Raw genomic sequence first — 27,976 nt, forward strand, 5'->3', positions numbered from 1 at the left:
ACACGTTCATCAGGCATTATTCTGTGGACACAAATGCAAGATGTGACTCAGCAGTGGGAAAGGCTGTACTCCAGTTACTGTTCGCCTGATCACTCACACACCCCTCCATTGGTAAATAGCTCGTTACACTCCCAAAGTGGGGCTGCACAGAAGGACAATGACAAAAAACATTGTTGCGCTTACCTGTAACTGTTGTTTGTCGAGTATCTTCTGTGCAGACACACATTCCCTCCCTCCTGCCCCGCTGTGAGTGGAGTTAACTATTTGGATTCTCCAGCGGCTCAAGAGAACTGAGGGAATCTGGGGACGCTTGGCCTAGCAACCGCATTTTGGTGGGAATGTTACTGCGCATGTGCAGTAGGGGCGAGCGCCCTCCTTAACAGATTTAAAGGTAGAAAAACCTCTCCGCAGCAGGCCTGCATGTGCACAGTCCCAGCGTGTGTCTGCACAGAAGATACTCAATGAACAACAGTTCATTGAGCAAGTGCAACACTGTTTTTTTAAATCACAGGTTTGTTGAGGAGATTTGATAAAATTACTTTATTTCACTTTATCTCCCAGGACTTCTCATTCAATACTCAAACGACAATGGAATCAGCTGGCAGTTGCTGCGGGAACTGGACTTCATGTCTTTCTTAGAACCACAGATTGTGTCAATAGAACTGCCACGTGAGGCCAAAACATCAGTGACTGCTTTCCGATGGTGGCAACCCCAACATGGTAGGTAAATAATTCAATGGCATGGTAAGTAACACTGCATTATGAACTTTTACACTTCAGGGGGTATCTAACTTTTCAGCTGTGCAATGGCTGGGGAAGTTATAATCAATATTACCATCTTTTTGCTTCCATAAAAGCAGACAAGAGGCCCCCCTGGGCATTTCAAAATTTAGGATGCAATGCTGTTAATTTATGCTTTCAAATTCAATAGTGTGGTAAAATTAACTGGGCGTGGAATTATGTCCTTGGACTATGGCTGTGTGACCCCCAAAATGCATTGAACGCCCACTTCAGCTGATGATGGAGCAAATCCAGGGTATACATGAAAGAGTTTCCCCTTTGCACCATTGATAGTAAGTCTCTCACTTGTACCTTTGGAACTAAGAGCCAAACTACACAATACACCTGACACATAACTGGCCATGGGTACACAACCAGACTTGCAGTCAGATGTATATTGGCGGAAATTATCTTAAGATGTGCTTGTTTGCTCAGTGCTGTGAGGTAGTGCTGCAAGGGGAGAGAAGAAACTTGCAATTTCCTTGTCTCCAGGTTTTTGCAAGTGGCAGTGGTGGCGGGGGGGGGGGGAGGGGGAAGAAATTTTCACTCCTTCTCTTTGGCAGCACATGCCCAAGGAAGGACATGTGGAGACAGAGAAGAGGGGATAACAGCCCTCCCACTGCAGTTTCTGTTGGCAAAACCTGGGTGTGCGGGAAACTGGAAGCTCCTTCTCTTCCGTTGCAGCACCAAATGAAAAAGTGCTTTTTATGGTGACTTCACCCGATGTCTGGCTGTCAATTCCGTCATGCTCTCATGACCCAATATGTGTTGGGCACAGTGTGTAATTATGCCCTGACTCAATGAGGAGTGTTTGATGTTTAGGTATGACTTGATGAAAGTTTAATGTATATCCCCCAGCTAGCCCTTAAGTTGAATACACGCTTATTTAAATAGGAGGGAGAATTTTGTGAGAGTCAGGGGCTGGTTTGCTCATCGTGTTTCACCAGTTCTTTCCACTTCCCTTCATTTTTCATACTTAGCTATCAGAATCCACACAGATTAAACTCACAAATGGGATAAGGGTTTTTTCTGTAGCCTTAGATTGTAACTTAGTCAAACTGGCTGGTGTATAACATGAAGAGTAAAGCTCCCGTTTTTCTGTTTGTTTACAGGGAAGCATTCAGCACAGTGGGCTTTAGATGATGTGCTTGTCGGAATGAATGACAGCTCTCAGACTGGTTTTCAGGATAAATTTGATGGATCCATAGATTTACAAGCTAATTGGTACAGGATCCAAGGAGGGCAAGTAGACATTGATTGTCTGTCTATGGACACAGCACTCATATTCAGTGAAAATATAGGTAAGATTCACATGACATTATGGATATACTGATAAATTGTTGAAAAATTTGTGATTAAGTTACAGTTTCTCAATAGGAAAGGAAATAGTCTTTTTGTTTGAAATACCTGCTTGCAAGTCAAAAGCAGGTATAATGATTTCTTTCTCTGCTCTCTTTTTAGGAAAACCTCGTTATGCTGAGAGTTGGGATTTCCATGTTTCTGACTCCACCTTCATGCAGTTTGAGCTGAACATGGGCTGCAGCAAGCCATTCAGTGATTCTCACAGTGTGCGCTTCCAGTATTCCCTAAACAACGGGAGGGACTGGCATTCCGTTACTGAGGAATGTGTTCCTCCGAAGATAGGCTGCCAACATTACACTGAAAGTTCCATTTACACCTCAGAAAGATTCCAGAACTGGAAGCGAATTACTGTCTACCTTCCACAAGCAACCATGTGAGAATCATTATTTTGATTTCATGTAGTAACTTAAAGATTTTTAATGTAATTTTTTTTTACTGCAGAAAGGTGTGGTGAGTTTAGCTGCATTTCTGGCTGAACTGTAACAGAAACTGTGGGTGAACAATTTTATGGATGGATGAAACCAATTATCCGATGTTTATAAACTGAAATGGTTAGAAAGACACCACCCTAGAGCAAAGTATTTCCCCTCTGACATCGCAGCATAAAGTCTCTGGAAGATTTAAGTGGGTGCACTTGAGCCAGATCAAAATGTCTCATTTTCTTTAAACCTCAGTAAATCATTCTCATGTAACTATTATGCAAGTTTCAACAGCCCATATTGAATTCTCGCATCTTTGCCCATCAGCATGTGAAGTAACATTACCACGCCATGTATTTCCATGCCCCTATACCTCACTGTTGATGACTGTGGCGGGGGAGGGGGGACAACACCATATAGTGATACCACATTTCCGTAACAATAACTGATCGGAACAGGAGAGGGAGCTCAAGTTTGGGATTACAGAGGCTAACCCAAATTTGCTGTCTTGTCCATTTCCAACCTCAGGAAGCAAAATGAGCTACTGGCTAGGGTCCAGAAAAACACAAGCGGAGTCTTGCTTCTGGAATGGGGCTTCCCTCCCTTCCTCTTTCTGCTGCATCCCTCTGTGCTCTTGAGCATCATTTGATCTTTGGGAATAACATAAGAGGTGACCCAGAGGGTTGTAGATGGAAGGAGGGAATCTGCAAAAGGTGCAAAGGCCTCTTTGTGTGTGCATATTTTAACTTCCACTGGTGTAAGGAGTTTGTACAGAAACCCACTGATTCTGATATTGCATTTGCTACTAGTAGACACACTGTGAACTGCCATTCAAATTTTGCCTGAAAATAGTGCTTTCCTCCCGATTTCTCCTTTTAAAAAATTAAACAATGGGAGTAATCCTAAAATGGTCTACTCAGAAGTCCTACTTTAATCAATGGGGCTTACTGCAAGGAAAGTGTTCTTTGGATTGCAGGCTAGATACCTAAACGCCATTTTTTTTAACCTTTAGCATCAATTTCGGGCAAACAATTCACATAAGTTTGCTGCATGTTAATTCCTTCCAGATTGCATATTGTCATGTACAGTCATAAGTGTCCATCAAAAGCTTGTTTCATAGAAGCACATGTACATGGTGGACATTTTAAAAGATTCAGATCCAGAAAGACTTAGCTATCATGTAATAATAGCACTCACCACATACATGATTGTGTTAATTCTCCTCCCTTCCTTTGTGTTAATTAATTCTCCTCCCTTCCTTTGCTGAACTTTCTAAACATTAAACTACCATTGATTGGGAATTGAGCACTTTATTACAGCCTCAGATTGCATACTTTCACAACATATGTCTGAAAGGTACCTTATATAAACAGAATCTGGGATAGATGACTGTTTTGTATTTTTACTGACAATCTGAAAGAATCAAAATCAGATCTTGTTTTAATTACACTTTTGATTGTTCTCTTTCCTGTACATGCCATTACAGTTAATGAGCTATAATTCCCTTCATTTCTGTTTCCTCAGCTCTCCCAGGACGCGATTCAGATGGGTCCAACATGATTATAGTCCTGGTGGAGATACCTGGGCTATTGATAACGTGATCCTGGCCACTGGGTGCCCATGGATGTGCTCTGGCCACGGAATCTGCGATGCTGGCCGCTGTTTGTAAGGAGACGAGTATTCCATGCGTTTTGCCTTTTGTTAGTCATATGGCTCATTAGTATATTTCATTCAAACATATAATGCTCCCTCCATACCCACTCTCCACAATTTGTTATTAGGTGTGACCGAGGCTTTGGGGGCCCTTACTGTGTTCCTGCTGCTCCTCTCCCTTCCGTGCTCAAAGACGACTTCAATGGTAATCTGCATCCCGATATTTGGCCAGAAGTCTATGGAGCTGAGAGAGGGAATCTGAATGGTGACACTGTCAAATCTGGAACAGCTCTCATCTTTAAAGGGGTCAGAAGTTATTCACATTCCACAATTTAATTATGTATACAGGGATTTCATTGTTCTACTCTAGTTATTTCCTGCGGGCTCCTTTTCACTGCATTCTTCACACTCATCTCCTCCCTCAAAATTGACAGAGCCTTCTGATCTCTTTTAAAACTCAGCTTCCGGGCTAACGTTGTGACTCCCTTCACGTGCATGTCCTCGTGTAATTCGTCTCTTATAGTTTAGCTCTCACTGATTCCCCGTTCCTACTGCACTCAGTGAATGGGACTTACTTCTGAGTAAACATGTTTAAGATTGTATTACATATGTTCAGGGCTTTTTTTCAGGGGGAACGCAGTGGAATGGAGTTCTGGCACCTCTTGAAAATACTCGGCAATAGTGCTTGAAAATAATATTATTTCAAAGAAACCCGTGTGTTTCCTCCTCATTTCCCTCTTGAGAGTTCCACCACCTCTTTTCCCAGAAAAAAGACCCTGCATAAGTTCTAGATCAGACTGCATAACTTGTGAATTGCTAAGCCCAATGCATCCTCAGTTATGTATGGTGACCCACTAAAATCCCTGTTTTTCCTCCCTGTTTGGGATGTTAAAAATGGGTTCAATGGCCAAGCACCTGGGCCATTTCCACACATCCTAAAAGGAGCGCCCCACTCACCAAATGCTGGTGGCTTTTTAATGGGATTTCTGACATCTCCCTTTGCAAAACAAATGCAGGCAGTTTTCACAGCACCATGGAAATGGAAGCAAAACTGCCTGCATCCGTTTTGCAAATGGAGACATCAGAAATCCCGTGAAAAAGCCGCCAGTGTTCAGTGAATGGGGCACTCTTCTTAGACCATGTGGAAACGGCCCTGGTAGACCCCATCGTACATACATGATTGATTGATTTTGACTCAGCAAGTCACAGATTCAGCAGACTTGTTCTGGATTTACATGTATACAAAATATCGACAAGTGCATGCCATAAAGAAATAATCTCTCATGGTCTTTACAGTACCTACTTGGAGATATTAAGCAAGAATAAACAATAAAAATTGTCAGTGTATTTAGAAGAAAATAATAACACTCCTTTTCTACTCTTGATTTTCAGGAAGGGCTGAGAATGCTTGTTTCAAGGGACTTAGACTGTACCAATACAATGTACATCCAATTTTCATTCAAATTTTTAGCCAAAGGTAAGGTGAAACTTTCTGCTTTACTTTAGCAATTCAATTTTCCCACTGTAATAATTACAGAGTAATATAATCTGTGCTGTTCAGCAAATCTAGGCATTGCTCTGGACTCTCAGCAGTTCTGAGACTGAAGACACTATACCCAATAAGATATTGACACAGAGTGCATAGAATTATAATTAGTGCAGCGCTTGTATCCTTCATGAACCTGCAGCCATTTAACTCCATCAAAATATCACTGTAAAGAAGAGATGAGGCTTGATGCCTGCTTCCCTGATTTCTTTTTCATTGGCTCAAAGAGCCCTGCATGAGGTGTCAGAATTGTTTTACTATTATGTCTTAACTTGCCAGTTGAAACAGTTTCTTTTGATCTGTACGCAGATCTTACATAGACTTTGTGACATGCTGCCAGCTTGTAGTTAAGAACTGAAGAATAATCATAATTTTGAGATCTGAACTTAGTATTTGAACTAATATTTCATTTTATGTCTGTAAATTATATGGGGAAAATGTTAGTACTTTGTGAAAATCAGAAACATTTCACAATGAGCCCCCATATTATTATTATATTTTCATCACCCTACCAAATAGAGATAAACTACTTCTGAACATTCCATGAGATTATCGAACTTTAGGGCCAAACTAGACGGTATGTATAACATGAGTCAGATTGAGGGTTTCCTGACCTGACTTGAAGTCCCACTCAGCATCAGGAAACTAACGTTTCTGATTGCTCTGGGGCCTGATTCAGCTTGGGAGCGCAGCACAGGTGGAGGAGGGGTTTCAGCCTTCACTCCCATGTTGTTTTCATGAGCAGAAATGGCAACATGCCATGGAATCCCACCAGCAGGTTCAAACAGATCCCTCCACAGCCATTTCAGCTCAGGGAATGCTGAAATCCTTCCTCTCCCCCATGCAGCACTCCCAAATCAGGCCCTGGAGCTCTTGGGAATGTTAGCTCTCTGTTGTTATCTTGACTATAAGTTTGGTTGGGGAATCCCTAACCCAATTCATGTCACACGTATCGTCTGATTTGGCCCTTAGCTATTGGCAAGTAGGTGCTCAGTTCAAAAGATGAAGAAAGAGTTCTAGCAGCAAAATCCTCCAGGTTTCTGTGGCTTCATAATAGCTCAAACAGTAGCTACAGGAACGTTCAATACTGCACTTTATGTTTATTTCAGGTATTGTCATATTTGTTTAATCCCCATGACATTTTTTGGCAGATTAGCAAAATGACTCTTTCTCTGCCGTGACTATTCCGTCTTCCTGGTGACTGTTTTTATACTGTTATGATGTGTTCCCTTTGTTCTAGGTACACCAGAGAGGTCTCATTCTATTCTTCTTCAATATTCTATCAATGGCGGCATCACTTGGCATCTGATAGATGAGTTTTACTTCACTCAAACAACTGATGTTCTCTTCATTAATATCCCACTGCCGTACGCAGCACGCATGAATGCTACACGGTTCAGACTCTGGCAGCCTTACAACAATGGTAATGAAGGATCTCAAACCATGTATGTGTTACGTGCCATCAAGTAACTTCCGACTTACAGTGACCTTATGAATTAATGACCTTCAGAATGTCTGATCATTAACAGACTTGCTCAGGTTTTGCAAACTGAAGGCCATCGCTTCCTTTATTGAGTCCAGCCACCTCATTTTGGGTGTTCCTCTTTTCCTACTCCCTTCAACGTTTCCTAGCATTATTTCTTTTCCAGTGATTCTTGTCTTCTCATGATGTGACCAAAGTACTATAGCCTCATTTTCATCATTTTAGCTTCTAGGGGGAATTCAGGCTTGATTTGATCTAGAACTCACTTGTCTTTTTGGCCATTCTTGGTATTTGTAAAACATCACAGTTCAAATGAATAAATTGTCTTCCTATCAGCTTTCTTCATTGTCCAACTTGCACAAGTGGGGATGAGGGGGTGGGGGGGATGAGTAGGAAGCTGGTCAAGAGGCAAGTGTTGAGCACCTGGCTGGCACCTGAATATACCCAGCCGGTGGACCAGACTGCACCCTCCAGGTCCACAGCTGGGACCCACCCATAACAAGTCTGACCAGCTGTCAGCTGATTGGCTGGCTGGGCAGTTGAAATCCAGGCCACGGAGGCTGCCAGCAACCCCTGGGCCTCAGAGATAACAGAGGCTGCCATGCACCTCACACACCTGCAGGCTGCAGACGGGACCCCCAGGTAATTCTGCAACCAGGGCTTCTGTAATACTTTTTCTAGTAATCTTTTCCACAGTTTTTAATGATGCCATGTTAGTTTTCACTGTATCTGTGTTTTAAAAAATTTAATTACTATTAGATGTTTACTGAACAAACAGACGCCTTACAAGTTTCAAGCTGATGTTTTTCCACAGGGACAAAATAAAGTCATGGAAAATGTTTTATTCAAACTCAGAAATAAATATAGTAATCTCCCAGAACAAGTTGATACAGTCTTCCTGATGCTAGCCAAAAGATAACCTCTCCAAAATAGCTGATGATACCTGCAGATTTTTGGCTGCCCCAGGGACAGACTCCTTATTCCAGTGCATACATACCAATACCTGTCATTTCCAGTGGAATAACTCCAGACCACTCAGCCAGTGTGAACAAGCCAGTTTTCATTTGAAAGTTTATGCAGACCAGTAATATTTGAAGTACTATTACAAAATTTCCCTTAGGCATCTCAGATATCACTTCTAAGCCACAGGCATTATGAGACTCAGACATCAACAGGGATTCAGTGTAAGCAAAATTTCAGGGAAGCTGATTGTATTCGAGGAAATCAGTCCATACAGTTTGACATGTCCAAGTGTTGGATTGACCACTACTGGCAGCAATCAAGCCAGGATCAAAAGCTAGGGTTTCAGCCCTGTATGCTGGAACTGAAAATATGGAGTGAATAGAAAGTAGAAGCAGTGAGACAAAATCCAAGGAGGCAAGGCTTAGTGAACAGAAAGAAAAACTGAGGTAATAGAAACCAGAAAAGCTGCATTTTTTTCTTACACTGAGTCATTATTGTAGGGATCAAGAATAAGAAGTAACCAATCACAGTTAGGCAAAACTTTTCAGCAAACTTTTCAGTCTGTCAGGTTCCACTGCGAGCGCCGTGGTGCTGTATGCCAGTGCACCTGACTTCGACTCCAGGCAGCCACCAGGGATATTGCAGAGCCTTGCTCCGTGGCAGGAGGTGGGGTATACCTCACCCTCACTCCCTCTCAACCCCTCACAGGCCTGCTCAACCTGGCCAACTCCTGGCTGCCTACTCCTGCTTCCAGCTCATTGCTCCTTCCTTTCTTCAGCCCCTCCGCTCTTCCTCCTTCCATCTCTCTCGCTCTCCCTCTCTTTCTTCCTCTGCTCTTATACAACACGCCGTCCTCCTTCTCCCACATCCTGCTACCAACTCACCACACTCCTACACAACCCACCACGCCCTGTGGGTGGATTCTCCTTATATCCTTTCCCCTATTCCCAAATCCACCTGCCAGCCATGCCTCCCCCCTCTGCACTCTAGCCATGGCCCTCGATGTCTCAGGCAGTCACACATGGGTTTTCTCTGCTGGCTGCCCTGATCAGCCACAGCTGCGCTTTCCTGGCTGGCTGCCAAGCTTTCCCTGCTGAGTGCCACAGGTCGCCACATCTGGGATGGCTTTGCTCCCAGCGTTTCCTGGTCCTGGCTAATCCTCTCTAGCTTGCCTGGAGGCTGGGGTGTGGTCCTGAGCTGTCTTTGCTGCTGCTTTTCCTCCCCTGCCGGTAAGGTTGCCGGCTGGCTTGTTGGCTGGCAGCCCCTGCTCCCTGTACCTTCTCCCTCAGGTCTATTTCCCACCTGATGGTCCTCCCTCTCCCTGCCTGGGCTCCTAGCCTCCCACTGTAGGGTGGGGCTAGCTGGCTTCCACCTGCCCCTTCTAACTCTCTGAGGCTTGGGTGCTTCTTTCCCTCCCTTGGGTGCTGGTAGGTTCTGGCCCTGGGACTCTGTTGGGGCAGCTGGGTAGCTGCCTCCCGGCTGTCTCCTCTCCCCTTCTCCTAGCAAGTCCAGGGGCTGAGCATCAGACCCCGGACACAGTCATTCAACAAGGAAGACTTCTTGGCTATGAAATCAAGGCACTTTAGTAAAAGTACCAAGCTAAAAAGACATGAGTTAAAAACAATGGCTTAATCATCATGTCTTCTGTACAGGCACACATGGGAACTGCACATGTGCAGGCCACTGGCCTGTGCATGCACAGTTCCCATGTGTGCCTGCACAGAAGAACACTCGATGAACAACAGTTACAGGTAGGTGCAACCCTATTTTCTCATCTCAGTTAATTACCAGAGGTTGCTTCTTTATTATTTAGAATTCGCATAGGGCACATATTATAAGAGCCTGTTTGCATTTGATATAGTTTTGAACTTCGCCATCATCCCTAATGTTAACTAACTTATGGTTTTATAGTAAGTATTTCATTCTGCATTCTTTTCTAGCAACTGAAGAGTTATAAATTCATTTCTTCCTTAGGTAAGAAAGAAGAAATCTGGATTCTAGACAATTTCATTATTGATGGAAACAACCTGAAAAATCCTGTTATCCTTTTGGATACCTTTGACTTTGGCCCAAAGGAAGACAACTGGTTTTTCTATCCTGGTGGGAACATTGGGCTTTATTGTCCATATTCTTCAAAAGGAGCACCGTACGTATTGCAGTATAAGAAGCATTCTGGAAATAAAAGGGTAACGCTGTTAGAATAAATTAGTCATAAATTATGACCTTTCTTTCTCTAATAGGGAAGAAGATTCTGCTATGGTATTTGTTTCGAATGAAGTTGGGGAGCATTCAATTACAACAAGGGATCTGAATGTGAATGAGAACACCATAATCCAGTTTGAGGTACTTCCCTTTACATTCTGCTATCCTCACTTGTGCAGCATTAAATCCAGTACGTTGCCTGTTGGGGAGACTCTTAAATATGAGTTTCTAGAATTAACCAGTCCGCAAAGAATTAGGAAATTGACTAATTTCTTTGACTAAGTTCTTTGTATGTGCATGTCTAAAATCGGCAAGGCTATTTATCTTTCATGAAGATATGCCTCTTTGCATACAGCATGGTTTAACTTACATGTTTCGTTGCCATTTTAAACAGAGGTGGTGTCTACATGAGGAAAGGCTTGTATGGTCCATATGATCCCATCACAATATGTTAGAGATGGATGCAGGGAACAGCAGGCCATGTTGATTGTCATGTGTATTTTCGTCCTCACTACTACCCCCGGTAGTTTATACAAGGCAGACCTGCAAGGACTTGTGGAGTGTGGGAGATCCCATTCCCCCCTTGCCACTAGGTCTGCTTCCCTCCATCATCACCGCTGCTGCTGCTGACTTAAATGTCCAGGTTTGCAAAACTCTAAATCATAGCTGTGGCTAACTGTGGGTTTGCTTGGCTGCAACAGAGGCCAGCCTGTGGCTATTAGATCCTGGGGTCTGAAGAGTCTAGTTTCAGAATTGCAGCTGAAGGACATACCACATTTATGCATTTTCTGCTAACTCCTGCAGAACCTCACTAGCCGCGGCACACTTCAGCACAATTATAACATCCTGCTAAAAGTATGCTTTGTGTATTCTTAGAAAGTTTGCTTTGCCTGTGTATTCATGCACATTTCAATGTGTCATGACAACTAATTAATAATATATAGATTGCAAACTGTTTGGGGTCTTGAAATATAGATTAAAAGCTTGTTCAACAAATGCCTTTACAGTCACATTTCGACAGGCACGAGTCTTCTTCAGTGATGTTTATCCCATAAGTCTTCCTAGATGCACTCTTTGGAATCTGACAAAAGCATTTTGAGTTTTTTGTTTTTAGTTAAATGCCTTTAGTTGAGCTCTTGGAAGAAGCTGATAAGCAGAAAGGTCTTATATGTAATGTAATGGATCCCCCATTTCTGGATTCTAAGAAGTAGATCTGCTGAACCATGTCTTTTAAATTCCAGATGAGTCGGTACATGAAATAGATATTGGAGGTTAACAGAGTTTATGTGTAGCATTTACATGAATATTATGTTCTTATTTTTTACACTCAGAAATCACTTGGTTTTCTATCATGCTCAGTATCTTACATGTTTGTTTACTTATTTATCACAATTATATCCTCCTTTTTCTCTCAGGAATTTAGGGGGGAAAGGGAACACTGTGGATGCTTTTCTGGTGGAATATGTGGGTGTCTTTGAGGTTGCAATAGTAAACCTGGCATGGTGGTATCAAATAGCTGATTGTACAAGGACAAAAAACAGCAAGGAATATAAGGGTTTTATGTATCACACAATGATACACTGGAGGTTGTTCCTATGTTTCTCTGCCACTGGAACCAGAATTTTCCCTGATAATTCAACTGAACATTTCAATTTTTTCCAATTCCGTTCCTTGTCCTTCTCAGCTGTGGTAGGTTCCTTAAGTCTAGTCCAAATACATGTGTTTTTTAAATTATTTTTGAAGACACTTAAGTGGTACTCATCATTCTTTCATTATGAAAGAGCGATTGACAAATCACACCAGAGGCTTTGATGAAAGCTAATGAGAGACATTTCTTGAAAGGAGCCCTGTTTAGTACTCTGTCTATCCCTCTCTCTTTCCTATTCATGAACGCATTCACAAATGCCCTGCTCTTCCAAAAACAGCTAGAGAGGAGAGGCACACATTGTATTAGCTGCACAGCCTGGTATTCTCTGCTCTGTGCATTAGCAGCTGCACTTACCAAGAATGCAATCCACCGTGCTTGCGTAAACATTATTGCCAGCCCTGTAAGCTGAAGGGGCGGGACCAAAGGAGGCAGAGGGACGAGAAGTGCGCAAATGTTTGTTAATGTGGTGTGCCTCATGGCTGCTTTTGGTCTAGTGTGAATTAATAAAAGTTGGAGATGAAGTCTCTGAACTACAAAGTACTTTAGCAAACTCTTTTTCTTGCATAAGCCCCTTGTCAAAGGATCTTTCACAATTTGTTCTTTTCACTGTGTTGTACTATTTCGTGTCACACAATTTCAAGCTTCCAGGGCCTGTTCACAACATATCAGACAATCTGCAAAGGGATTGTCTCCCTTGAAGTACTGTCCCTGTGTATCACATTTTTAAAAGGATGTAGTTTGGCTAATTTATTTATTTATTTTTACTCAAAGTGGATTACACAGTGTGAGATTAGTACAGTCAATATCAGGAACATTTCCATAAACCACGCCATAAGGTAAATAGATACAAGTTCACAAAGACACAGCATTAGTAGAAATCCAATACAACATAGTGGTGAGATCTATGGTTCCTGTCTCATTAGCGGATCATCTGAGATTTATAAACTGGGAACATGCAATCTTGTTTCATTCTACTTCAGATAAATATTGGATGCACAACCGATAGCTCGTCTGCTGACCCAGTGAGACTTGAATTCTCCCGAGATTTGGGGGCAACCTGGCACCTGCTTCTTCCTTTATGTTATAGTAGCAGCAGCTACCTCAGTTCTCTGTGCTCCACTGAGCATCATCCAAGCAGCACTTACTATTCTGGAACGACCCAGGGCTGGAGAAGAGAGGTAGTCCACTTTGGAAAGCTGCAACTCTGTGGGTAAGCAATGTTCTTGGACTCCTAAACTTTAATCTTCATCTGATTTTTTTTTCTGCACTAACTGGACCTTAATCGATGAAGAAGTGTTGATGTCCACCACCACCACCCCAAGCATCATCCTAAATACATTTATTAGGAAATGTGCCATGAATTTCAGTGGAACGTGCTACTAGTAAATCTAAGGAACACAGCCAATTCTAGTTATTTGGAAGCTAGTCCCCATGACTTCAGTGACTCATAGTGATGTGATTATTACTGGCAGTAGTAACCTCACAGGATGTTTTGTTGCGGGGATAATAGTAACATACTTTGTAAACCGCTCTGAGCGGGCATTCAGTTGTCCTGAAGGGCAGTATATAAATCGAATGTTGTTGTTGTTGTTGTTATTTCCTTTTCCACTGTTACCGCCTACCATGAAAATGGGGGCAAACTGGAGTCTAAGGACTCGGCCACTGACATGCTTTCTCTGGTAACTTAACATCTTAACTATTGCAGTGTGCTGTAGATGGGGCTCTCCCTGAAAATAGTTTGGAAATTTGGTCCAAAATGCAGCAGCCTATCAGACCGCAGTGTACAGATAATACCATTGTTTTTGAACTTCCTTGGTTAGGTGGCACCCATCTGCTTTTGAACCAAGTTCAAGGAACTGACTTTGCCTTCTAAATCCCTAAACACACTAAGCCAGGGATATCTCAGAAAATCTGTATTTTTAAGGGACTAGTAAAAACATTTCTGCCTTACTTTTTACAGTTCTTAGGTTCCTTGAACTGTATCTCTGTATACTGCTATAGTCTAGTGAGATTCTGAGGAAAATGTAACATGTTTGAGCATTGTTGAGGAAAAGTTGGAAAATATTTTTTTTCTAAAGAATTTGGAGGTGTCAAATCTACTTCTGACATATTTTTTTAATTGGGAATGCCCTGGAACAGCGTTCTGGCACCTCTAAACATACCCACATCATGTGGTTATTTTTAAAACACCTCAGCCAGTTTGGGCCTGTTTGAGCCCTAATTGGGCCCGAAACAGCCTGGATTGGGCCGCTGCCAGGCAGAGGAGGGTTTCCCCACCCCACAGAAGCCCATTCTAGGCCGGTTTGGGCCCAATTTGGGCCATTTGGGGCCCATTTTGGCTATTTGGGGCTCATATCAGGCCCAAAATGGCCAGGATTGGGCCCAAAATGTCCAGGATTGGGCCTAAAATGGGCAGGATCGGGCTGCTGCCTGGTGGTGGAGTGCTCTCCCATATGGCAGCATCCTGTTCCAGGCCCAATTTGGGCCCTGAACGGCCAGGATCAGGCCTGAAACAGCCAGGATCAGGCTGCTGCTGGGCGAGGGAGTGGTCTCCCATAAGGCAGCAGCCTGTTCCAGGCCGTTTCAGGTCCATTTTGGCCCAGTACAGCCTGGATCTGGCTGCTGCCAGGTGGGGGAGTGCACTCCCACGCCACAGCAGCCCATTCAGGGCTGAGTCAGGCCTGATCTGGGCTGAATCGGGCTACCTGTGGAGCACGGCCTGCATGATGATGTCACTTCCAGGAACAGTCCCAGGAGTGCATGCGTGCATGTACTGACAGGGGCAGCACCTTCTCCCGGGAGTTGCCCCTGATGAGAGTTCCCCTACCTCTTTCTCCATAAAAAAAGCCCTGACCTGAATGGCCCAGGCTAGCCTGAAGTCATCAGATCTCGGAAGCTAAGCAGCATCAGCCCTGATCAGTCTTTGGATAGGAGAGCACCAGTAAATCCAAGGTTGCTATGCAGACACAGGCGATGGCAAACTACCTCTGAACATCTCTTGCCTTGAAAACCCTATGGAGTCACGATAAGTTGCCTGCGACTTGATGGTGCTTTCTGCCTCCATAGCTCTAACGATTAAACCTTGAATGCCTTAAACCTTAAACATAATGATCATGAGAAAAAATAGCACTATTCTGGCATACTGCTTTTACAGTAAACAATTCAGACACTGTGCTCTAAAGGAGTGCTGAAATCATTTCTCTGAATTTGAACTTTCTCTTATTTCTCCAGATCAACAGTTTGTGTCATTCCAGAAATGGATTCAGCACCCCCAAATCCTTTAGAATAAAAAATATTTGATAAATTATACTTTTAAAAAATGTCCAAACTTTCTTATACCAGCACTTTGTTGAAATTCTCCACGACACTATCAGTTTGCTAGTTTTTAAATGTTTGTTACATTTAAAATAGCATTTTATTGTTCTAATATTGTTCTTGGGCCCTGACCTGGATAGCCCAGGTGAGCCTGATCTTGTCAGATCTCAGAAACTAAGCGTGGCCAATCCGTGGTTAGTAATTGGATGGGAGACCTCCAGCAAAGGCCAGGGCTGCACAGGCAGGCAATGGCAAACCCACCTCTGCATGTCTCTTGCCATGAAAACCCCACCAGGGGTCAACATAAGTCAGGTATGACTTGAGGACTCTCTCCACCACCAGTATAGTTTGAGTATGCCTTTTTAGTGGAAAGGGGTATTTACATATAAGATAATTTCCATAAATTGTACACAAAAACTAGTTCAAAGATATTCTCCCGTTTCTACCATCTGTTTCTTATACAATATTTTAAAGATACTGGATAGAAACTCTGTGGGTCCAGTTACCCATTTGCACCTGGGTTCCCTTCGCTCCCAGCAGTCTGTTTTGACTAAGGGAAAGATGATTTCTGCAGTTGTGGTATTCATATGCACTAACAGCCACACTGGTTGCAGTGAGAACAGAGAAGGAGGCAAAATTAGCTATCCGCTTTCTTCTGCATGCACCAGCATCACTGATGCAAGATACTTGAAGACTGCTGGGGCAGAGGGGAGATGCAGGAAAGACCCATGGCCACCATAACTATCTACTGGTGGATCTCTGGATCCAACCATCTGAATAACTACCAGCTCTGAAATGTCATGGAAATGTCATGTCTAAATGGTTTAGAGACAGATCTGTGAATTAAAAGACTTGCTATGCAATCCTGTGCATATCAACTTAGAAGGAACTCCCATTTTATTCAGTGGGGCCTTCTCTTCGGTAAGTGCACACAGTGTCGCAGACTTGCAGCCCATAGTTTGGATACTTCTGTAAGCCACAGATTTGTCTCAGAACCATATCATGTATATTATTGAGAGAAGACATTTGGGCATCTTTTTAGACAAATGGAGAAACTCATAGGTTGCATCCCATGTCTTTAAAGCATATCGTGAGAAGCAGTTTGAGATTGCTTACAAGAAAAAGTGGTCCCACTGGGCACTCGACCTCATATTTGGTAGCAAAATGTAACAGCCTTTCATGCTCCAGTATGAGGAAACTGGAAAAGTTGATGTTGAATAATTAAACAAATGATTTAATTTTTAAGTATGAACATGTATCTTTGATTATTGTTAACCCTTGAGTAGCTGAAAAGTCTGTAGCCACGTTTCCCTGCTTTTCCTACCCAAACTCAGTGTCCTGACTGACTCATCAACGCCCAGCCCAAATCCCTGGACCTAAAAACATGAAATTTGGGGAGAACATTCCTTTCATGATGTAAACGCCCGCTAAGAAGGGATTTTAAGAAATTCACCCCCTAAGAGGGTAAAAAGGGGTAAAATGTGTTTTCCCAAAGAGATTCAGCTCCCTTGTGGCTGGCAGGCTGCTGCCTGCTTGTGCCCCTACCCACTGCCATCTTAACCACTCTTCTCTGATTGGGCCAGCCTTTCAAAGTTATTTGCATATGCGGCCTGACTGGGGCTCTTAACAATCCATACCTCATCCTCCCCCCAGAGACAGTTGGAACACAGAGGTTATTTGCATATGTGGCCTGATTGGTCCTCATCCCCCACCTTCTAAACATTCTGCAGTTACTGTTGGGAATCATTTAATGTGTCCTGAGGTCAAAAGCAGCTCCCAGTCTTCCCCTCAGAGTTCACTCAGGTTGCCAATCTCCCTGTGGGGCTTTCCACCACCCCCTCTGTGGGGCTTTGCACCCCCCTCCCCTCCCTGTGGGGCTTTCCACCACCACCCCTCTGATTGGTCAGCTGTACTCTGTGTTCTAAGGTCAAAAAACCGCAGACAGTTGAAGAAAGACGGTACAAGACTCCTGAATAGGGAAAACATACTTCACTTTGTTCAAACACCTTTGTGAAGCTCTGGTACTATTCTATGATACTACAAAACCAACTGAAAAAAACCCCATACAAACCAAAAAATGTTATATACCCATAAGTATTATAACTGGATTTAAAATAGTTAAACCATAGCAAAGCACAGTTATCCTGATTGGGGCTCACAACATTCCACGCCTCATTCCCCCCTGCCCCCGAGACAGTTGGTACTATGCTATTATACTACAAAACCAACTAAAAAAAACCCCTACCACAAACCAAAAAATGTTACATACCCACAACTATTATAGCTGGATTTAAAGTAGTTAAATACTGTAGTGAAGCACGGGTATCAAGCTAGTGTTTAATAAATACTTCTTTGAGGAAAGACCAAAATGCAAGCCAGTCTGTTACTCATAACCTATGGAATCCACGTGAACACACACCAGATTTTTTCAGTTTGGATTTTCTGTTCCTTATTTGCCTGCCTTTGAGAGTCAGAACACGAGACAAAATACCTAGATTCAACTCGTGTTCTCTTACCTAAAGGTTTGCCGGGAAGTGTAGGCGTCCTTGCAGCTTAAAGTTTAGCATTTACAGTGCAGGCGTCCTTGCAGCTTAAAGTTTAGCACTTACAGTGCAGGCATCCTTGCAGCTTAAAGTTTAGCATTTACAGAGCAGCGAGGAGGGAAGTGCAGGCATGGGGCGCCTTTCCTCCCACTCTCAAGGTGCATCATGGCATTTTCCCTTCCCCTCACCCGGCCTGGCCCTGCAGAGCGATGCCTGGCTGCACCAGGAGACTTTAAGCTGCAAGGACCCCCGCACATCTCTCTCTGCTGCTCTATAAATGCTAAACTTTAAGCTGCAAGGACACCTGCACTTCTCCCTGCTGCTCTGTAAATGCTAAACTTTAAGCTGCAAGGACGCCTACACTTCCCGACAAACCTTTAGGTAAGAGAACACAAGTTGAACCTAGGTATTTCATCTCGTGTGTTTCGACTGTTAGCATGGATGCTCATTGGTCCATCTTCTTAACATTTCCTCGAACAGTAGAAACGATGTAGCCAGAATCCTTTCCGATTACAACTCTGAGTGATTAAAAAGCCTTATATAAAATAATCTTATGCTAATCCCCATAATAGTTCTTTTGTGGTTCCAACCAATCATTTATTTTGGTCTTCCCTTGGCCTTGCTTCATAGCACCTTTGTACATTCCCAAGATAGGGGCAGGCAACAAAGCCATGAGCCGGACTGAAACTGGCCTTCCCTGAATGACCTGTCCTCAATCACGTTGCTACAAGGTCACAGGACACAGCTTGGAGGCCTGAGGAAAAATACAGCAGGCTTGATATAGCCCACAGGCCTTGCATGGACACCGCTACTTTAGAATGATACATTGGACTTGGAGGGGTGAAGGCTTTGTGTAAGTTCATTGTGTAATTTTCTAAATTTACAGTCTGAATTTCTTGCACTGATGCAAGTCTTAAGGCACGACTTTTTGGAGAGGCGAAATAGGAATATTCTAAATAAATTAGCAAGTATATGCATTTGCACAATCCACTCATGTACTGAACTGTCATCAGAGCAGTTTGCATTAAACGCAATTCAATTGCATTAAATGCAATAAAAATAGCAAGTTATTTAAAGACGTTTCTTTCTTTCAGACTAGTCCGATTCAGATGGTTCCAGGGCTTTTATCCCGCAGGGTCTCAACCTGTGACCTGGGCCATTGACAATGTATACATCGGGCCACAGTGTGAGGAAATGTGTAACGGCCACGGTAGCTGTATCAATGGAACCAAATGCATCTGTGACCCTGGTTATTCTGGACCAACCTGTAGAGTATGTACCAAAAATCCTGACTTCCTCAAGGATGATTTTGAAGGTACGTTTGACTGTCTTGTCATTGATTATTTTGATTTTTGTATAATGTTTTACATCAAGTGGCTTATTAAGACCAAATTAGTGTTTTAACATGTTGATCTGATTTACCTTGATAAAACATTTTGCAGTCAATTCTGCCCCACCTACACTCTGAACCAGCTCAGTTCTCTTCCTGTTCTTTCTAGGCTGGATCCACTCTGTTATAGAACAAATATTTCCACTCTGTTATAGAACAAATAAATCCACTCTGTTATAGAACAAATATTTCTTGTACAGACCCTCATACTACTCTAAAGCACTAGTTACCTTCTTGCTTTCTAATTGAAGGTACTAGTGCTTAGTCACCTTTAAAGCACTTCATGACTTGGGACCCACATATCTGAAGGACCACCTCTCCTCATATGAATCCATGTACCAATTACAAATCTTGTCCAGCACCACCAGTCTCTGTGTTATCCATCCCACCTTTGCAGCAGCAAGCCACCTTGCCAGCCCCTGTGCCACTCACTCCTCGCCTAATAGGCTGAAAAGAGGGCCATTTAGGGAGGCCCGGGGGCAGGATTGGAAGGAGGCCTGGGGGCAGGGGGCGGGGGAAGTAAAGAGAGAGAGGAGGGAGTTCCCGCAAGGGTTGATGGTGGTGGCTGGGTGGTGGCTCTGGGGAGGCTGTCTTCCTCAGTCAAGAGAAGGGACAAGGTGGTGCAACCCCTTTCCTTGGCTGGTCTGAGGCCTGAGGACACCCATCAAAGGCAATCAGCAGGATGGCAAAGGGGGCTAGGCTGGGGGCTAGGGTTGCCAGGGTCCCAAGGGGGGGTGGCAGAGGGCTATGGGGCACTTACCTCCCACAAACCCTTGTTGTGCCAGGAAATGATGCCATTTTCTAGCGTGACAGAGGAGCCGCGGGGTGCTCTGAAGCCCAGCTGAGTAAAAACCATGTCCAAATGGGTGGTTTTTAGTGAACTGGGCTTCAGCGCCACCTGCAGGTCTCCTGTTGCACTGGAAAATGAAAATGACGGAGGAGCCACAGGTTACACTGAGAGACCTCTGAGCTGAGCCCCTGGACAGCTGCTGCCAATCTAAGAAGACAATACTGATCTTGACGAACTGATGATCTGATTAATTCTAAGGCAGCTTCATGTGTTCCTGTGTGTTCAGAATCAGGCTGCTCAAGCGATGTCCAACTTCGTACGTTAATTAAGGAACTGACCACAAATTCAAAATTACTCCACACATCTCCAAGTTTTAAGTGGGTAGCTGTGTTCATCTATAGTACCAGATCCAAGTTTGAGTCTAGGAGCACCTTAAGGACCAACCAGGGCCGATTCCAGATGGGCACAAATAGAGCGAGTGCTTTTGCTTTTTCAGCAACCTCACTCGTAAAAACCCGCAATTTCCCATCCCGGCTTACCTGCGGTCCATGGTGCTCAGTTGCACTCTATAAGCGGACGGTGTGAACGCGGTATTGCAGGTTTGCACACTTCTGGACGCTTCGTCGCCGCGGAGAGGCCCTCCCCTTTCGCTCCTTCCTTTGCCGGCCGGCCAGCCGGCAACAATATTCCCTTAATTTTTTTTTTAAAACTGGGTGCCATTTGTGCAGTCGCACGTTTGCGCACATCGAACTGCGCAAATGTGCACAAATGCACAAAAGCGCACAAAAGTCAATGCTGCATATTTGCATACCTGCACGTTTGCGCATTTGTGCAAAACACGTAAAAAAATTTTTTTAAAAAAAACCGAAATGTGAACCAATGAAGGCCCCCGACGTCAACTGTGACGGGGAAGAAACAACCAATCCCAGGTACCTCAGTTGGCCATGCGAACATCCAGAAGCAGGACAGCACGGCACGCTGCGAGACAAAGCGGATGTTGACGAAAGTGAACGCGTGGCCGGTAAGCGATTATTTCCGCAGAAAAATCGCAATTTCTGGCCATCTGGAATCGGCCAAAATTTCCCAAGGTACAAATTTTAGTGAGTCAAAGCTCATTTCTGCCAAAGTGAGCTTTGATTCACAAAATTTATATTCTAGAAATGATGTTGGTCTTTTAAATTGCTACTGGACTTGGATTTTGCTACACATCTCAAAGTGATCTGTATTATAAGAGCCATAAAATCCAAATTGTGACATGAACTTACTATGCAACTATCTTATCTCTTTTTGTACCTTCCAATGTTTACAATTTATCTCCTATCTCTGGGTCAGTTCCAGCATTACACTCCTGGTTCATGAGACCAGTCTCTCAAATCTCTTCTATGGTAATCTTGTGGTAAGGATATGTACTCATGTCTGCTTGAAACAAAATCCAAGTGGACTTTAGCACCTCCGTGCCATATTCAGGAAAAGATAGTGGTAGTGGTATAAGACTTTCTAAAATTGCAGGATTCCTGACAAGAGTGATTAGAAGGAGTACTTCTTATGAACAAAGGCTACAAAAATCAGAAAGAGTCTACTGGAATGAGGATGAAATAGATCAGCCACAGAGACCTGAAATCAAAAAGAGTCCAGTAGCACCTTTAAGACTAACCAATTTTATTGTAGCATAAGCTTTCGAGAATCAAGTTCTCTTCGTCAGATGCATGGTACAGAAACTGGTCAGTTTCTGTACCATGCATCTGACGAAGAGAACTTGATTCTCGGAAGCTTATGCTACAATAAAATTGGTTAGTCTTAAAGGTGCTACTGGACTCTTTGATTTTACTACCACAGACTAACACAGCTAACTCCTCTGCATCAGAGACCTGAAAGTATGCATAAAGGATTTATGGATCTTAATAAGAAAAAAAGTTATCAAAAGCCAAGATCTAGTTTTAAGACAGTACCTATACACAATCTTCTCCATAACCTCAGTTCAAAAAATGTCACATCATAATAGTCTTAATTTAAAACATTCAGCAAATAACCAAAATCTTCCTGGAAGGCTAAAAAAAGTAACCAATACAGTATATTTTATTTAATTTAGACCTTTTGCAGACTTCCATGAAAGATGAAATTTTAAGTGCTTGTACAAATATTTGTTCGCTTGATACCTAATTATTTAACTGTTTTAGCATTAGCACTGCAGGTTAAATCCCATGTCCTGTGCTCTCAGGTCAACTAGAGTCTGATAGATTTTTGCTGGTGAGTGGTGGAAAGCCATCTAGGAAATGTGGAATCATGTCTGGAGGAAACAATCTCTTCTTTAATGAAGAAGGCTTACGCATGCTCATGACACGAGACATGGATTTGTCACAAGCCAGGTAATATTTTTTTAAAAATGTTTGCAGGTGTCTGCTGAGAGGGTAGAATAGCTGTGGTTTTATGGCAGTTGTATAGTGTATATTTGTTATCCCGGAGGTACACACCACCCCCACAAACAACAGCATGTTCTGAGATGGTCAGCACATGTGAGTTCTATAGGCGCTGGTTTTTAACATGCTGCTGAAAGTGGCCGGTTGCCACCAGTGGTGCCGGAGTGCTGATAAGGGAGCCGTATAGAGCTTGGAACGCATAAATAACTTGCCATAATCTCTTCAGCACCATCCAGCCGCTGGGGCTGGAATTCATGGCAGGTGGAGTGCCGGCATGCTAGGCTTGCCGACTCCTGAATATCTGAAGGATGAACTGGGGAGGGCTGGGTTGGGGGAGCGGAGGTACCTCAGTGTAGATAGCACAACGCTACAGAGTCCACCCTCCAAAGAAGCCATTTCCTCTATGGGAGCTGATCTCTGTAGTCTGGAGATCAGTTGTAATTCTGGGAGATCTCCAGGCTGTTCCTGGAGGCTGGCAACACTACTGCAAGCTGTTGGAGTTGGGCAGCATGGCTGACTCCATCAGAGCTGCCCTTGCAGGATGAGATAATTTGTCACAGGTGTTTGCATATTAAAGACTGCAAATGGTAAACTTTTTAGTTCATTATTATACTTCTGCCACCATGGAGGGAGAGGAGGAACAGTGGAATGCATGCCATTTTGATGTTTTGCCTCGGGCATCTAACACATTCAGGCCCTCTCTCCCTTTTTATGATTTAAGTAGTAGCCTTAATCATTGCCTCTGATGGATCAGTCCAAATGCGGCCTGCAAAATTAAGCTGTGAGCATCTTGCCTTGCACATTTGCTTTGATGAATAACATCTTAATCTCATCCCATTGAAATCAGTTGCATACTAAGTACTCCACTAACAGGGAGCTGTGTCATGAATCACTGCTGGAACTATAGCCTTTATTACCAGTGTAACTTTGTATTCATCATTCTGAATTCTTGAATATCCAGTGCTTGCCAAGAATTGCAGACATTTGTTTACAATAATTCACTGATAGATTCTAATCAAGTTGTCATCAGTTAATTAGAACAACAGCTATATTTTAAAAAGCCATTTTAAAGTAAAAAAATTACATTTTGTCATTGTGGGCCTGGAACTGACATATTTGATGAAAGAGATTGTGTAGTTCAAAAGTGGAATCAGCTGCCTAGGGAGGTGGTGAGCTCCCCCTCACTGGCAGTTTTCAAGAAGAGGCTGGATGAATATTTGTCAGGGATGCTTTAGGCTCATCCTGCACTGGGCAGGGGGTTGGACTAGATGGTCTGTATGGCCCCTTCCAACTCTATGATTCTGTGATTCTATGATTCTATCTAAAAACATTAAGCCTCAAAAAGATCCTGTACTAGTTTGAAATGAAACTCCTGTTTACAATTAAGTTAGTTGGTTTATCCTTCCATCATTTGACCTTTTTAAAAAAGTTCCAATTTTCCTTCAGTCTTGTGTACTGCCCCTAGTGAAGATATACTTCACAATGAAAACCTGATTAAATATTCTGTGGAAACAGCATTTTAATGGTTCTTTGTCTCTTTTGGACATGTCTTACTAGCATAAAGGCTGAAATCTGTTCCTTTTACTGCACTGAGAGCCCCTTAAGAACTTGCAGGGAGCATCTCATTCCCCCCCCCACTACAATTTCCTCTTTCCCTCCCTGAAAGCCCCTATAGCATCTCCCCCTTTCCTGCTTCCTTCTCTCTTTCTCACACACCAGCAGGTATATCTTTATCTGTTCCTTTGTCTTCTGCTTTCCCTCTATACCTCCCCAAGAAAGCTTCTACCCAGGAAAACCAGTTGTGTGCAAGCCATTGGGCCAGACCCAGCTGTACATAGGGAACCTGCAAGGACTTTGGGGAGGCACCTCATTCTCCCCTGTATCTTCTTTCCTTCTTCTTGGCAACCCCCATATACTCACCTTTCCCTGCTTCTTTCTTTCCTTCCCACCCACCCACCAACCTACCTTGTATTTGTTCCCCATCTTCAGATATATAGATTTATTTACATCATTTATACCCTGCCATTCTCCACAATGAGAACCCAGCGCAGTTTATATCGTTCTCCATTCGTCCATTTTACCCTTGCAAAACCCCGGTGAGGCAGGCTAGGCTGAGGATGTGTAAATGGCCCAGGGTCACTCAGGGAGCTTCCATGGGGATTCATACCTGGGTCTTCAAGATCGTTGTCTGAAACTTTAATCATTACACTAGCTTGGGGTGGGGTGGGGGGGAGGCTGCTGTTGAATAATAGTAACCAGTCAGTTTTCAGTCATGAAAGCTGCGAAATATCAAGTTGCCCAGTGGTTGCTGCTGAGCCTGGACCCATTGAGTCTTCCCTCAAAAGCCAAAATAGTCCTAGAAAGGGTCCTTACACCTCTGCCTTTTACTAGCAGAAACCAAGCCTGGAAGGCTGGTTGCATTGCCAGGGGCCACAGAAGGCATTTGTTTCTTAAAGCTATAGGTGCTGCCTCTGTTATGGGGAGGAGGGGTTGTTAACTAGCCAGGATTTTTTTTATTTCAAATTTTTCTGCAAACCTGGAGCATTTCTCAGGTCTGTACAAAGATCTGTCCTCTCTATTCATGGTGCCAGTCTCCAGATTTATCCACATATCCACATTTTTGGCCACACTCAGAATTTAGATATATTGACAAGCAGGGGACCTGGAAGGACTTGCTGGGAGATCTTCTCATTTCCCCCTCCCCCACTATTTTCTCTGTCTATTTAATGAAATCTCTCATAGCCACTAGACATGGGCACAAACTGAAAAAAACCAACCATGCGATTCGTGGTTTGTTGCATTCCACGAATCAGAAACCACTAACTTCCACGACCTTTTTCCAGGTCACGAATCAGTTCGTGGTTCGTGGAATTTCAAACGCCCAGTGCCGACTGCTGAAGCTGGTGCCGGGCGTTTGAAACAGACAGCTCCCTTCTCCTACTGCTTGCAGCAGCAGGAGAAAGGGGCTGCCACTATCGCACACACCAAGCCAGCTGAAGCCCATTGGCTGAAGCTGATGCAGAGTGTGTGAAGCTGACAGCCCCATCGGCAGGAGAACAGGGCTGTCAGCTTCACTCACCCCACACAGGCTTCAGCCCATGGGCTGAACACGGTGCGGGGTCTGTGAAACTGCCCGGGCGGCAGAAGGGGGCTGTCAGCTTCACTTACTTCACGTGGGCTTCAGCCCATGGGCTGAAGCTGGCTCAGGGTCTGTCAAACTGACAGTCCCCATTCTCCTTTCACCCAGGGCAGCAGGAGAACGGGGGCTGTCAGTTTCACTCACTCCGTGTCGGCCTCAGCCTATGAGCTGAACCCAGCGCGGGGTCCGTCAAACTGACAGTCGCTTTCCCCTGCTGCCCGAGCGGCAGGAGAATGGGGCTGTCAGCTTCACTCACCCCACGCCAGCTTCAGCCCATTGGCTGAACCCAGCGTGGGGGTCTCTGAAACTGACCCCCCCCGGTTTTTTTCGGTTTGTGCCCATGTCTAGTGGCTATGAGAGCTTTCATGAAATGGATAGTAACAAACCACTGATGACTTGCACGAAGCGGGTAAAGAAGTTGTGGGGTTCCTGGAAAAAATGGTCCCACGAACCGCATTTTCACGAACCATGAATCGGCCTGGTTCGTATGTTCTTTTGCTTCATATTGTAATTCGTGCCCCCCTTTAATAGCCACTCTCTTTTTCAAGCTCTCCTTCCCATCAGCAGCCAGACTACCAATCTGTTCCACCTGTCTTCAGCTTTCCTCTCCCCCTGGCAGTCTACCCCATGAAAACTTTGGCCGAGTTGCATGGTGGGAGATTTGCAAGGGCTTGTGAGGAAAAATTGCCCATCTGACACTGTTTCTTATTTTCCTCCTTCTGCCAGTCTCCATATTCTTCATTTTGCTGGGTGATTGCTGCTAAGCAACTCCGATGAGTTCTCCCTAAGGTTACTAGGTATGGACAGGTACTCACTGGTGCTCCTTACAACACGGTGTTAATTCCTTGTGGTCTCAACACTTCGCCTGTTTTCTCCTCCCAAGTTGTGGTTTTTGTCTTGATTTATAAAAATGTAGACTACAAAGTCTTAACATGTTCCAGGGTGTAAAATGGGACTTCTTGGTAGATCTGATGTGGAGAACGTCTGAAGAATTGTCAATAGGGTTGCCAACTCCAGGTTGGTCAATTTCTGGACATTTGGTGGTAGGGATCTCAGCGGGGTTTAATTCTATCAAGTCCACATCCAAAGTAGCCATTTTCTCCAGGGGAACTGATCTCTGTAACTTGGAAATCAGTTATAATTCCATGAGATCTCCAGGTCCAACCTAGATGTTGTGAACCCTAGTTGTAACTAAAACCTTAGCTTTTGTGTAGGCTGACTGAGTGAGAGAATGTGGCATTACAAAAAAGAGAGAGTGCTTTTTTAATATACATGATCAGAACAAATAGAACTTACACCTTTCATGATTGAAGCAGCATATATTTTGGCTCTTCTGTAGCACTGTCAGCTCCCACATTAACTTTAATAATCCTTCTGTTAGCATTCTGTCACAAAGTGTTTTCTAAACCCAGTTCTGGATCGGCAGGACACACAGAAGTGTTTTTCACCCCCATACACTGGCAGGCAACAAATATACAAGGCTGAATCATAGTCAGATTCATGATAATTGTTTTTGGGGACATCAACTAATTAAAGATCATGTCAGCAATTCACTGTCTTTAAACCAATTAATTGATTACAACTAGACATGGGCACAAACCAAAAAAAATTACAGAACCAGAGGATCGTGGTTCGGTGCAGACCATGATCCCAAATTTCCGAACAGCAACGAACATGTCCCGTTCCCGAACCCGGATCGTGAAACCCAGCCTGGGAGCCCATGGCTATTATAAGCATGGGTCCCATTCAGCAACACAGGAGGTCTGTGTTTGGCCATCAGAGCTGCCTATCAGGGTTTGCAGGGATGAGATTGGAGTGCCCATGGCTACAGAACACCCCCTTCCCCCTCCCTCCCCTGGGTGTCTTCTCCCAACTTGTGACTGCTTTGCTGCTCCATGGTTGGAAGGAAGCCCTGCTGATCAAGGAAAGCTTCCATTATTTCCCATTCGGGCTTCTGTGGGCTTCCATTCGGGTTTCCAGGGCGACAGAAGGAGGGCAAACAGAGCTCAGACATTCCCCTGGCTCCATTGCCAGGGGAATAGATTGCTGGCACCTGAGTGTCTGGATCCCCGAATCGAGCCCGAACGCCACGATCCAGGCCTCTCCCGACTGCTGGATTGTTGGCTGTGGACGATCACGCGATCGCCATTTTCGTGGGTTTTTTACGTTCGTAATGCGAATCGTGCCCATCTCTAATTACAACCCCATATTTTAACAGAGGCATTTTTGAGATTCTGAATGATAGTGACATGTTCCTTAAATGGAGGCATTTACATAACTAAAGGCCCATATTTGTCTGTATACCTTTCCTATATTCTATAGGGGA

The 27,976-nt window shown here is 43.9% G+C and overlaps 1 protein-coding gene across 1 annotated transcript in view; it reads left to right on the top strand.

The window, feature by feature from the left end:
* RELN (reelin) overlaps positions 1-27,976 on the top strand; it is a 534,786-nt gene that overhangs the window by 441,752 nt on the left and 65,058 nt on the right. Inside the window, exons 32-43 of the mRNA XM_054988081.1 lie at positions 562-720; positions 1,893-2,081; positions 2,242-2,515; positions 4,086-4,226; positions 4,343-4,520; positions 5,607-5,691; positions 7,001-7,183; positions 10,181-10,352; positions 10,447-10,549; positions 13,037-13,266; positions 19,009-19,229; positions 22,313-22,460. Of these exons, the coding sequence (XP_054844056.1) occupies positions 562-720; positions 1,893-2,081; positions 2,242-2,515; positions 4,086-4,226; positions 4,343-4,520; positions 5,607-5,691; positions 7,001-7,183; positions 10,181-10,352; positions 10,447-10,549; positions 13,037-13,266; positions 19,009-19,229; positions 22,313-22,460 (2,083 nt within the window). The remainder of the gene's footprint in view (positions 1-561; positions 721-1,892; positions 2,082-2,241; positions 2,516-4,085; positions 4,227-4,342; positions 4,521-5,606; positions 5,692-7,000; positions 7,184-10,180; positions 10,353-10,446; positions 10,550-13,036; positions 13,267-19,008; positions 19,230-22,312; positions 22,461-27,976) is intronic.

The sequence above is a fragment of the Eublepharis macularius genome, chromosome 9, assembly GCF_028583425.1.
Source record: "Eublepharis macularius isolate TG4126 chromosome 9, MPM_Emac_v1.0, whole genome shotgun sequence".
Lineage (NCBI taxonomy): Eukaryota > Metazoa > Chordata > Lepidosauria > Squamata > Eublepharidae > Eublepharis > Eublepharis macularius.